Source organism: Perognathus longimembris, chromosome 6 (genome assembly GCF_023159225.1).
Source record: "Perognathus longimembris pacificus isolate PPM17 chromosome 6, ASM2315922v1, whole genome shotgun sequence".
NCBI classification, from domain to species: Eukaryota; Metazoa; Chordata; class Mammalia; order Rodentia; family Heteromyidae; genus Perognathus; species Perognathus longimembris.
This window is the reverse complement of record NC_063166.1, coordinates 11,558,287-11,570,407: the sequence shown is the minus strand read 5'-3', so window position 1 is coordinate 11,570,407 and position 12,121 is coordinate 11,558,287. Positions and strand designations below refer to the sequence as shown.

The following is a 12,121-nucleotide window of genomic DNA, read 5'->3' as shown; positions in this document are numbered from 1 at the left end:
CAGCAAGCTCAGATCCTTGTTCTATTCCCCTACTCCTTTTAGTGGCAAAGAGCAGGTGCTGACAAGGCGACTGACTCCACACAAATACTTGCCTCAAAAAAGAGAGTGGCATTGGAGGGGATCTTAGGTAGACTGCCGGCAGAGCCATATGCGTATTCCGGTTTGCATAGCAAGTGGCAGATCTCTCCTTTCTTCATGGTAGCCACCCCAATGTCCCAGGCCTTGATAACCTGACCTAACAGGAAGGAAAGGCATAGGTTGGATTTTAAGTGTTTGACAAAGTTTTCATAAAACAAAAGTTCAGACAAATTTCTAATCCTTGATACTGTATACTCAAATTATGAGTGATGATACAGCAGAGCTCAATAAAAGCTACACACAGAAAATTAAGTACAATCTTATGGAAGACAGAAAAGAAAACCTGTTGAGGAGGATGAAGTTGTACCAATTCCTCAAATACCACAAGGTTAAAACCCACAAAATATCACTCACTGTGTTACAATTGTTGCTCAATTTATCATTTCAACCATAATAATAAGTGCCTGATTTCTAGGGAGAGATGGAATACTCCCACACTCCTTTTGCTTTTAACTTAAAGTTAGGGTCTCACTAATTTTTGCCTAGCCCTTCAACTGCAGCCTTCCTGTCTCTACCTTCTAAGCAGATGGTATTATAGGTATAGGCTACCAGGCCCAACCAGTGTTATTACTACTTTTTTGTACAGTAAAAGCCTGATACCATCAGGATTGGTTGGAAGGTAAATTTAAAATCGTGCTTTATGTGTGGAATCATACAAAACAACATATACACACCTCACTTTACAATTTAATTCTAGCTACACAAGAAGCTGCAATGTGGAAGATCACAGTTCAAAGCCATCTCTAATTAGCTAGCAAAAAGCTGGGCTAGGGGTATACCTCAGTGTAGAGCACTAGCTGTAAGCAAGAAAGCTGACAGTGAGCCCCTAAGTTCAAGCCCAAGTAGGTACTGACAAACTAAGAAAGAAAAAAAATAACAAGCAGCAAAAAGCATGCCTGGAGGCATGGACCAAGTGGCACCAGCCTAGCAAGTGCAAGGCCCCGAGTCCTAACTGCAGTACTGGGGGAAAAAAGTTTTTAAAGAAAAGAAAAAAGGTGGGTGCTGGTGGCTCATGTCTATAATCCTAACTACTTAGGAGGCTGAGACCTGAGGATCCCACTTTGAAGTGAGCCAGGGCAGAAAAGTCCATGGGACTCTTATCTCCAATAAACTACTCAGAAAAAGCCTGAAGTGGTGCTGTGGCTCAAGTGGTAAAGTGCCAACCTAGAGCCAAAGAAGCTTAGAGATAGTACCCAGGCCCCAAGCTGAAGCCCAGGACCAGCACACAAACACATACAAAAGTGCTGGGGCAAGCACAAGGTTCTGTGTTCAAATGCTATTACTACTAAAAGAACAAAAAATTAGGGGCTGGGAATATGGCCTAGTGGTAAAGTGCTCGCCTTGTATACATGAAGCCCTGGGTTCTATTCCTCAGCACCACATATATAGAAAAAAAGCCAGAAGTGGAGCTGTGGCTCAAGTGGTAGAGTGCTGGCCAGGGCAAAAAAAGAAACCAGGGACAGTGCTCAGGCCTTGAGTCCACGCCCCAGGCAACAAAAACAAAACAAAGAACAAAAAATCATATTAATTCACAGGTGGTAGACACCGAGGCTTTGTCTCTGAGTGCAGTTCAATGATTAGTATTCCACATCACATTTACTCTAAGAATCACACTCATAATAAATGATTTGCAATTTACAGTGTGGAGTAAGATCCAGAAGATCCTTGTAAACTAAGCAGCAGGCAGAATCATTCTGGTAAGAATGTTCTGATTGGTCACTTATATTTTGCCTGTTCTACTTACCCCTAATTCAATATTCATTTAAAAGTGCATTTGGGGGCTAGGGATATGGCCTAGTGGCAAGAGTGCTTGCCTTGTATACAAGAAGCCCTGGGTTCGATTCCCCAGCACCACGTATACAGAAAACAGCCAGAAGTGGCGCTGTGGCTCAGGTGGCAGAGTGCTAGCCTTGAGCAAAAAGAAGCCAGGGACAGCGCTCAGGCCCTGAGTCCAAGGCCCAGGACTGGCAAAAAACAAAACAAAATAAAAGTGCATTTCATCTTAAATATTCCTAACATCAAACATACATAATTTCTTTCTTTCCTTTCCCCCCCCCTTTTTCTTTTGGGGCTTGAACTCAGGGCTGGGGCACTATCCCTGAGCTGTTTTGCTCAAGGCTAGCTCTCTACCACTGAGCCACAGCTCCACTTCCGGTTTTTGAGTGGTTAATTGGAGATATGAGTCTCATTGGGACTTTTCTACCTGGGCTGTCTTTGAACAGTGATTCTCAGATCTCAGTCTCCTCAGTAGCTAGTATTGTAAATGTGAGCCACTGGTGCCCAGAAAATTTCTTTCTTTTTACTATTATTAAGTAGCTGTACAAAGAGTTTCAATTCTGTAAGTCAGGTTATGAGTTGATCAGTGTCACCCTTCTCATCAACTCTCTCATAATTCCTTTCTTTTTACATTCATTTTAGGCTTCTATATAATATCTTACAAAATTACATAACTACAAACAGCATGATGTGAATAATTAAGTTTTCAATGGTACTGAGTAAGACTATGAGAAAGAAAACAGAGCCCCTGACTCCTGGAAAGTGCTCAGCTGCATGCAAGTAGGCCTCAGTATGCTTGCGGCTGGCCTAGGGCTCAAGGCAAGGCCCTCATTGTCCTGCTAGATATCAACAATCTCACAAAACACCAACACTAGTCAAGGCCATTGTACGACTATGATAAATTGAGACAAATAAAAAACTTAAAACTGCTTTCCATGCCTGGACAAAATAAATAACATCATTGTGAGCCCTACAAAACACCCCCCTCTTCTGGCTAATCGGAGTGAGTGCTGCTTCTCTGTGGGCTGAAATTCTAGTCTCACTCCACACCATCAGATCCCTTCTAATACCCAAACACAGAGTCACTCCCATCCCAACAGCACCCAACCCAGGCAAAGCCCATTCCCATAAAACTCCCAAGACACCCACCTCAACCCAAATCCTATCAATGGTCCTTTCTAACACGCTTCCTTAGATACTCTGTAGTGTCCTTCAGCATGACTCTTCCCTCACAAGTAATGACTAGAGCGTGTTTAACTACAACTGTGCTTCTACTGGCTCTGACTGGAGATTGAGGACAAGGCTGCCCAACAGGTGGGGCCAGAGTGTGGGAGCACACAGGACCACTCAGGATATTTCCAAACAGAATGAAGCAAAGATTAGTCTAGACTTAGGTAACAGTTTCTACCACATTTCCTTAGGCTAAATCCCTAGAGGGAGAATTACTGGACCAGAAAAATGAACATTTTTACAGATTCTTGATCTTAAGATCCTAGTTTACCTAGTAGATAAAAATAGACCAAAAATATATCAAGACAACTTGATCTGACTTGAATTTTCCTAGCTCAAACACAATGTACTTTATCAATTCCAAAATATCAAATAAGAACATGTGCAAGCATTAGTGGTGGCTCATGCCTATAATCTTACAGATCTGAAGATCACAGTTCAAAGCCAGCCCAGGCAGGAAAGTCTGTCAGACTATTATCTCCCAATAAACTACTCAGAAAAAGCCAGAAGTGGTGTTGTGGCTCAAGTGGTAGAGTGCGAGCCTTGAGTAAAAATGCTCAGGGACAGAGCCCACACCCTGAGTTCAAGCCCCAGGACTGGTACATACGTACACGTGTACACAAACACACACACACGTACAAATGTAAAATGCGTCTATCCTTGAGATAAGCAAATTTATAACTATACTTAATTATAGGCAATTTGGAGGGAGAATTATGAAAAGGGTGGCATTAACGATGATGCACTGTACCCATAAACTGGCAGGATGTTGAAACCCCTTTTGTACAACTACTTAGGATAATTAAAAAAGAAAAAAAACAAATAAGATGCTCTGAGTTTCAAATACATATATGAGCAATTTAAAAAGTTTAAAACTTTTATGCACAGGAAGGAACTTCCTGAATATAGTCCCAGGGGTACAACAGATAGAGGAGAGTCTCGACAAATGGGACTACTACAAAATAAAAAGGTTTTGCACAGCTAAAGTACATAGCCACCAAAATAGAAAGACAGCCAACCATATAGGAACGGATCTTTACCAGCACAGCAACAGACAAAGGCCTAATATCCATCATTTACAGAGAACTCAAAAAACTAACACCCCCCAAGCTGAGTAAACCAATTATTAAATGGGCAAAGGCGCTAAAGAGAGACTTCACAGGAGAAGAGATAAAAATGGCAAAGAAACGGCTGGGGATATAGCCTAGTGGCAAGAGTGCCTGCCTCGGATACACGAGGCCCTAGGTTCGATTCCCCAGCACCACATATACAGAAAACGGCCAGAAGCAGCGCTGTGGCTCAAGTGGCAGAGTGCTAGCCTTGAGCGGGAAGAAGCCAGGGACAGTGCTCAGGCCCTGAGTCCAAGGCCCAGGACTGGCCAAAAAAAAAAAAAAAATGGCAAAGAAACATATGAGGAAATGTTCAACATTCCTGGCAGTAAAGGAAATGCAAATAAAAACAACCCTGAGATACCACCTCACTCCAGTTAGAATGGCCTATACTCTGAACTCAGGCAACAACAAATGCTGGAGGGGGTGCGGGGAAAGAGGAACCCTTCTCCACTCTTGGTGGGAGTGCAAATTAGTACAACCACTTTGGACAACAGTATGGAGGTTTCTCAAAAAGCTCATAATAGACCTACCCTATGTTCCAGCCATACCACTCCTAGGCATCTATCCTGACCAACACGTCTCAGGATATCAAAAAGACATCTGCACATCCATGTTTATCGCTGCACAATTCACAATAGCCAAAATATGGAATCAACCCAGATGCCCCTCTACAGATGAATGGATCAAAAAAAATGAGATTAGAAATGATAAAATATTGGTATTCGCAGGGAAATGGTCAGAACTTGAACAAATAATGTTGAGCGAGACAAGCCTAGAACACAGAAAACAAAGGGGCATGATCTCCTTGATATATGACTGTTAAGGTGTGTGTGTGGGGGGGGGGAGGATAGTAGAGACCAGGTCTGCGAAACAAAAGACTTCTTGTCAAACGGTATTTCCATAGGTTTGGGTCAGCGACCTTACATTATGTATCTAAAACCAAACAACTACTAAACATAAAAAGGTCTAAAATAGACCTCTCAGTGGATCACAATAGCTCAAAAGCTATGTATGTATGATCATATAAGACAAGGATAAACAAACTCTATTGTTGACGTTATATTTAAAGTTCAAGGTGAATTTCCTTTGGCATATGCCACGTGGCTACTGTATATGTTTTTGGTACATTGGGTATTGTATATATGCCTACCTGATCTAGGGAAGGGAAAGAAAAACAAGGGTGTAAGATATCACAAGAAATGTACTCACTGCCCTATTATGTAACTGTACCCCTTTTGCACAACACCCTGTCAACAAAATTTAATAAATAAATAAGTTTAAAACTTTTAAGCCATCCCAGAAAATGAAGATGTCACATTGCTCAGCCTTCAGAATGACTCTGAAACCCATGCATGTCTAGAAAATCAGAAAACAAAACTTTGTCTATTATGTGTCAAGCATTGTTAATATTCCTGTGCTCATAGCAGTTTATGTGTCTGCTGCTCTGGGTTTCAAATATGCTTGTACAAAGAGGTTAAATGAAACAACTCTATGATTTTTTTTGAAGTTTAAAACTATACAAAGCCCAATATAAAATCAATGCACTATGCTTTTTCTCCTTTCTGTAGTGTTGTATATTTTTTATTTAAAAACTACATAATACATTTTAAAACTTAACAGGAGTAATAAGGGGAAACAGTCAAATTTAGTCATCTAAATTTTTTGTTTAGAATAAAGATTATAAGTACCGTAGAAGATTGATGATATAATTTTTTTTCTTTGATGTAAAATAAATGTTTAACTGTGGTAAAACACATCGAATTTATCCTGTTTGTCACTTTTCAGTGTATAGCTCAGTATGGTCAAGTATTTCCACACTGTATGTACTCAATCTTCACAACGTGGTCATTATGCAAATCTGAAACTTTATCTCCATTAAAAATCTTCCCTTTTTCCTCTTCTCCTCTGCCCTGGCAGCCACCATTCTTCCTGTTTTTAGGACTGAGACCACTAGATACCTAATGTAAATTTGGCCATAAAAAGAATCTCTTGGGGTTGGGAATATGGCCTAGTGGCAAGAGTGCTTGCTTCTTATACATGAAGCCCTGGGTTCGATTCCCCAGCACCACATATATAGAAAACAGCCAGAAGTGGTGCTGTGGCTAAAGTGACAAAGTGCTAGCCTTGAGCAAAAAGAAGACAGAGAAAGTGCCCAGGCCCTGAGTCTAAGGCCCAGGACTGGCAAAAATAAATAAATAAAGAGCAAAAATTAAAAAAAAAATCTCTTCTTATGACTGGGTCATTTTCATTTAGTATAACATCCTCAAGGTTTGTCCTTGTAGAATGTGCTAAAATTTCCTGCATTAGGACAAAATAATATTTTATCAAACTGGTATGTCACATTGTATTTATCCATTTACCTATTGGGTTCCTTCCACATTTTTGTTATTATGGATAATGTTGCTTTGAATAAGTATGTATAAATATTTCTTTTAGGTCCTGCCTTCAGTTCTTTGGGCTCTGGGTTCAAGCTCCAGGACTGGAAATAACAACAATAACAAACATCAGACTGGCCAGTGCTAGGCCCTGAGTTTAAATTTAAACCAGTCAGTACTGCCAATAAATAAGTTAATAAAAATAAAGAAAAACTTTAAATGGGAATTAGACTCCAATAATGCAAGCATACAAGAATACTAATTTTGCCCTGTCAACCGTGATGATAAAAACTGTCTGGTAGAGAACCAGTTCTCAGCACATACTGCTGACCAAGACCAACTTTTGTAGCTGAGAGTAGTTTGGGTTACATTTTAAACCTTAAGTTCTGATGCAACTTCTTGTGTTTGAGCCTGGTCTCACCACTATACCTTCATCTCTTCATACACACAACGCAAGGATGAAAAGAGTTCAAGAGTTCTGGGTTTTTTTTTTGCAACTTCTATAAAATATAAAGCTCTAAATTGCTTAGTCTATGTTTTTTGAAAGAGTTATACTACATGGCCCAGGTTGGCCTCCTGACACTGCCTCCCAAATGCTGAGATTATAGGTGTGCGGCGGTAGGACTGTCTTATTTCTTACTTTATAGGCAATGAATGCATTATAATAAAAAAAATACTAGAAAGATATTGATTTTTCCTACTATTTCCAAAAAAGATAGATGAGCTACCATAAGACCTTTAAAGGCCTCTGGTATTATGTTGGTGTTAATCTTCCTTGGTTTTGCATGTGTATAGATTACAGAAGGTACAGAACAGAATCAGAGACTCTGCACTAACCTTAAAACTCTCTACAACTTTTTCTTTTTTTTTTTGGTACAGGAGCAGAAATGGTTTACGTCCTACAGGGAACAGTAAAGATAATTACCCTGGCTTCCTAATGAACTCAGGATCCTCCTGCTTCCATCCGTTGTGGTGCTGGGATTATAGGATTATAGGTGAAAGAAGGCCTGATATCTTATTTTATTTATTTGTTTTTTGAGATAGTATTGGGGCTTGAACTCAGGGCCTGGGCACTGTCCCTGAGCTTCTTTTTGCTAAAGACTAGCACTCTACCACTTGAACCACAGTGTCACTTCTGGCTTTTTCTGTGTATGTGGTACTGAGGGATTGAACCCAGGGCTTCATACATGCTAGGCAAGCACTCTACCACTAAGCTACATTCCCAGCCCAATGTTCAATTTTGACTGGTATCTTATTCAAAAATACATTAACGTGATATGACCCATTAAATTCATTAAAGACCCAAAAGAGATGGGGGCAGTGAACAGAGCCAGCACTGAAGTATGGACAGAAAGCAGATGTCACTACGACACACAAATGACACCAGGAAAGGGCACCAGGAAAGGCAGAAAGCTCATCACTTGCTGTTTTCTTTCCTAGGTCCAAGCTTAGTTAGTGGTTTGACTAGCTGTAGAGTCAGACAGAAAGGAATTACAGTCTTCCCTGTCAGGGGACAGGGCAGATGGGATAACCATTTTTCACTCTCCAAACTTAGTTCTATCTGCCTGTAGCAGATAAGAATAGAAAGATAGAATTCTGCCACTAGCTTCTAACAAGTCACATGACCCACAAAATTCAACTTGGTCTGACGAATAATATTTTTTTTTTGCCAATCCTGGGCTTGGACTCAGGGCCTGAGCACTGTCCCAGGCTTCTTTTTGCTCAAGGCTAGCACTCTGCCACTTGAGCCACAGCACCACTTCTGGCCATTTTCTGTATAGGTGGTGCTGGGGAATCAAACCCAGGGCTCCATGTATACGAGGCAAGCACTCTTGTCACTAGGCCATATCCCCAGCCCTCTGACTAATATTCTTACAAGATTAAAGAAAGCAAGAATACTAAATTAATTGAAGACATTTAAAAACATTTGAAGGGATATTAGTAAAAAATCATATTTTTAAAAATGTGGTGGTACATGTCCCTAGGCTTTCTTTTAGTTTTACTTTTTTTGTTTTGTTTTGGTCAGTTGTGGGGCTTGAAGCCTCTTTGTGTTCAAGGCTAGCACTCTACCATTTGAACCACAGTGCCAATTCTGGTTTTTGAGTGGTTAATTGGAGATAAAGTCTCACAGGGACTCTTCTGCCCATGCTGGCTTCAAACCGTTATCTTCAGATATCAGTCTCCTGAGTAGGTAGGATTACAGGTGTTGAGACACAGGCTCCTGGCTTTACTTTGTTTTTGAGACAGGGTCTCCTCCCTACTTTCGCCCAGGCTAGCCTCAAACTCTCAATCTTCCTGCCTCTTTCTCTCCAGTAGTTGGGATTACAGGTGTTTGCCACTCTACCTAAATCACAATTCATTCTTTAAAAAAAATTGTTCTCTTCCAAACTCCTTGACATCTTGAAAACTAATGACCATTCCTGTGGCAGGAGTGTAGCTCAGTGGTACAACACATGTTTAAGTATGCAAAGACCTCGTATTTCATTCCCTCTCAACTGAAGGCTGTATAAAAAAAGACTTTGTTAGTGGCTTTGTGGCTCAAAGTGGTAGAGCACTGCCTTGAGCAAAGGTGCTCAGGGAGAGTGTGAGTTCAAGTCCAATAACTGAAAAAGAAAGAAAAGAAAAAACTTTGTTTACGAAGTATCTATTAATATTTACTGTATTAAACATTAAAGTTATTTAATAATTTATTTAAAATAACCTCATGTTAACATATATCACTTAATTTTGTAAAAGGAGTATTTGTTTCTAAAACAAAAATCAGAAGAAAGGCATCCTTTTCTAATAACTATGAGTGGCTCAAGTGGTAGGTAGATGCCTGTATAGCAAGCATGAAGTCAAGTTCAAATCCACGAGCCTCACCTCCAATGGCTTTCATTTTCTAATTTTACAAATGTCTGACTTAATATAAGACAAATGGAAGCTGTCTCCCTGTACTCCCCCGCCCCCCCCCCCATCCCTTGTGCTGGGACATTGGATTAGTCATGAACCACAATGCCAGGCTAGATTCTCGTACCTACTCTACATTCATCTTTTACAACTTTAGGTGAAATACAAGGGAAAGAGAGTTGAAAAAGGTTTAAAGAATAGTTTTAATAGACTTTCCAATTAACTGTTAGTATAATCACAATGTTCATTACAGTTAGTTACAATAAGGAGTCTAAAACTGTATTAGTAAACTTTTTGTATTATGTTACATTAAAATCCACCAGAAGTTGGACTTAAAATGGACTATTTATCCACATATAACCATGGACATCTTGTAATGTTCACTGAGAAAATACTAGCTCACTGAGTAATTCAGACTTTCCAAACTGTGACACATTTCATTGTATAATACTAAAAAGTCACATTCATTAATACCTACTGATTTCATCAGAAATGTCTCAAGTTTCAGGAAGCTGTCAAAGCTCATTGTGACAGACACCAAATTTTCAAAACTGTAATTTTTATTTAAAAACTCAATAGCAAAAATGTAAGTTGTTTTCTTAGAAGAGACAGGCCGACTTTATTCATTTTCCAGAAAATACCTGCCAAATTCTTAATAATCAAGTTTGAAGAATCATAGTTTGCCCCTTCAAGTAAAAATAGTGTTTCACAGAAAAAGTCAGCTCGTTTGGCTCTCAGCTAAAACAAGTACCCCAACGCTCTTCTTGGCGGACGTGAGCCACACGCACAGAGCTGCTCCTGGTATGTCTCCCTGGCTGGCACAGAGTCTCAAACCCATAGGAAACTCAAGACTGAATTATAATCCAGGTTGGCCAGGGCACAAACACACAAGACTCCATTTGAAAACTAAAGCAGAAAGAGCTAAGTGTAGCTCAAGTAGTAGAACACCTATCTAACGAGGGCAAGGCCCTGAGTACAAACCCCAATACCACTGCCCCCTCTAAAAGAGGCAAGTAATAGGTTAGTATTGTTATGAAAAGAACAGACACATTATGGATCCCTGAAAAAAATCTCAGAGACTCCCATGCTACTCCGAAAATATCGCTTTCAGGCAAGGACAGGTTTAGGTTCTACTGTTCCTATAAAATACAGATAGCAATAAATCTAAGCAAAATACTTCTCCACCATATCCTCTTACCTTTGCCAAGACTAAAAACAAATGGTTCATTTCTATCATGACTGGAATCAAACTTCTTTCCATTGGACAGTTTTCCTTTATAATGGACGTAAACTTTGTCACCAATCATTGGCTTCTCTTCACTATTCCCCACTCTTTTGACAATCTAGAAAAGATAAATATCAAGAAACAGGTGGTGGAACTTCTGACTTATATTCACAGAATAAAAAGGCAACACAGTCCATTCCACATCACTCAGGCAGATTCGCAGTGTCCTTCCTAAAAGCTTCCTTCAGGGTTCTCTCAATATCTCTTCCAGTTAGAAACCTGTCTTTGCTAAAAGGCTACAGTTAATTTCATTGCTTATTGCACTATTCCCTCAAAAAAAATTAGCCAATACCTATACTCTGAACTCAGGCAACAACAAATGCTGGAGGAGGTGCGGGGAAAGAGGAACCCTTCTCCATTGTTGGTGGGAGTGCAAATTAGTACAACCACTTTGGAGAACAGTATGGCGGTTTCTCAAAAAGCTCAATATAGACCTACCCTATGACCCAGCCATACCACTCCTAGGCATCTACCCTGAACAGCAGGTCCCAAGATATCAAAAAGACATTTGCACTTCCATGTTTATCGCTGCACAATTCACAATAGCCAAAATATGGAATCAACCCAGATACCCCTCCACAGATGAATGGATCCAAAAAATGGTACCTATACACAATGGAATACTACATAGCGATTAGGAATGGTGAAATATTGTTATTCGCAGGGAAATGGTCAGAACTTGAACAAATAATGTTGAGCGAGACAAGCCTAGAACACAGAAAACAAAGGGGCATGATCTCCCTGATAGATGACTGTTAAGATGAGGTGACGGAGAGACAGTAGAGACCAGGTCTGTGAAACCAAGAACTGCTTTTCAAATGGTATTTCCTATAGGATTGGGTCAGCGACCCAACGTTGTGTAACTAAAACCAAACAACTACTCAACATATAAAGGTCAAAAATTGACCTCTCAGTGGAATACAATAGCTCAAAAGCTATGTATGTGCATTCATATAAGACTATTGTTGACATATTGTCTAATGTCAACATTACATTTAAAGCCCTAGGCGAATTTTCTTTGGCGTAGGCCACGTGGCTACTGTATATGTTCTTGGTACATTGTGTATTGTATATATGTCTACCTGACCTAGGGAAGGGAAAGAAAAACAGGGTGTAAGATATCACAAGAAATGTACACACTGCCCTACTATGTAACTGTACCTTTTTGCACAACACCTTGTCAAAAAATTTTTGTTTAATTAATAAATAAATTACAAAAAAATAATAATAATTAGCCAATAAATCTCCCTGCACTGGTGTAAAGTTCTACACCAATACAAAGATCTCACAAAACACAAACTTGTGAGCTAGGCTGC

The 12,121-nt window shown here is 39.8% G+C and overlaps 1 protein-coding gene across 4 annotated transcripts in view; it reads right to left on the bottom strand.

Moving 5' to 3' along the window:
• Fkbp5 (FKBP prolyl isomerase 5) overlaps positions 1–12,121 on the bottom strand; it is an 86,187-nt gene that overhangs the window by 36,260 nt on the left and 37,806 nt on the right. For all 4 annotated transcript variants that reach the window (XM_048347888.1, XM_048347889.1, XM_048347891.1 and 1 more), the window contains exons 3-4: positions 10,719–10,863; positions 93–235 (exon numbers count right to left, since the gene is read on the bottom strand). In XM_048347888.1, the coding sequence (XP_048203845.1) occupies positions 93–235; positions 10,719–10,863 (288 nt within the window). The remainder of the gene's footprint in view (positions 1–92; positions 236–10,718; positions 10,864–12,121) is intronic.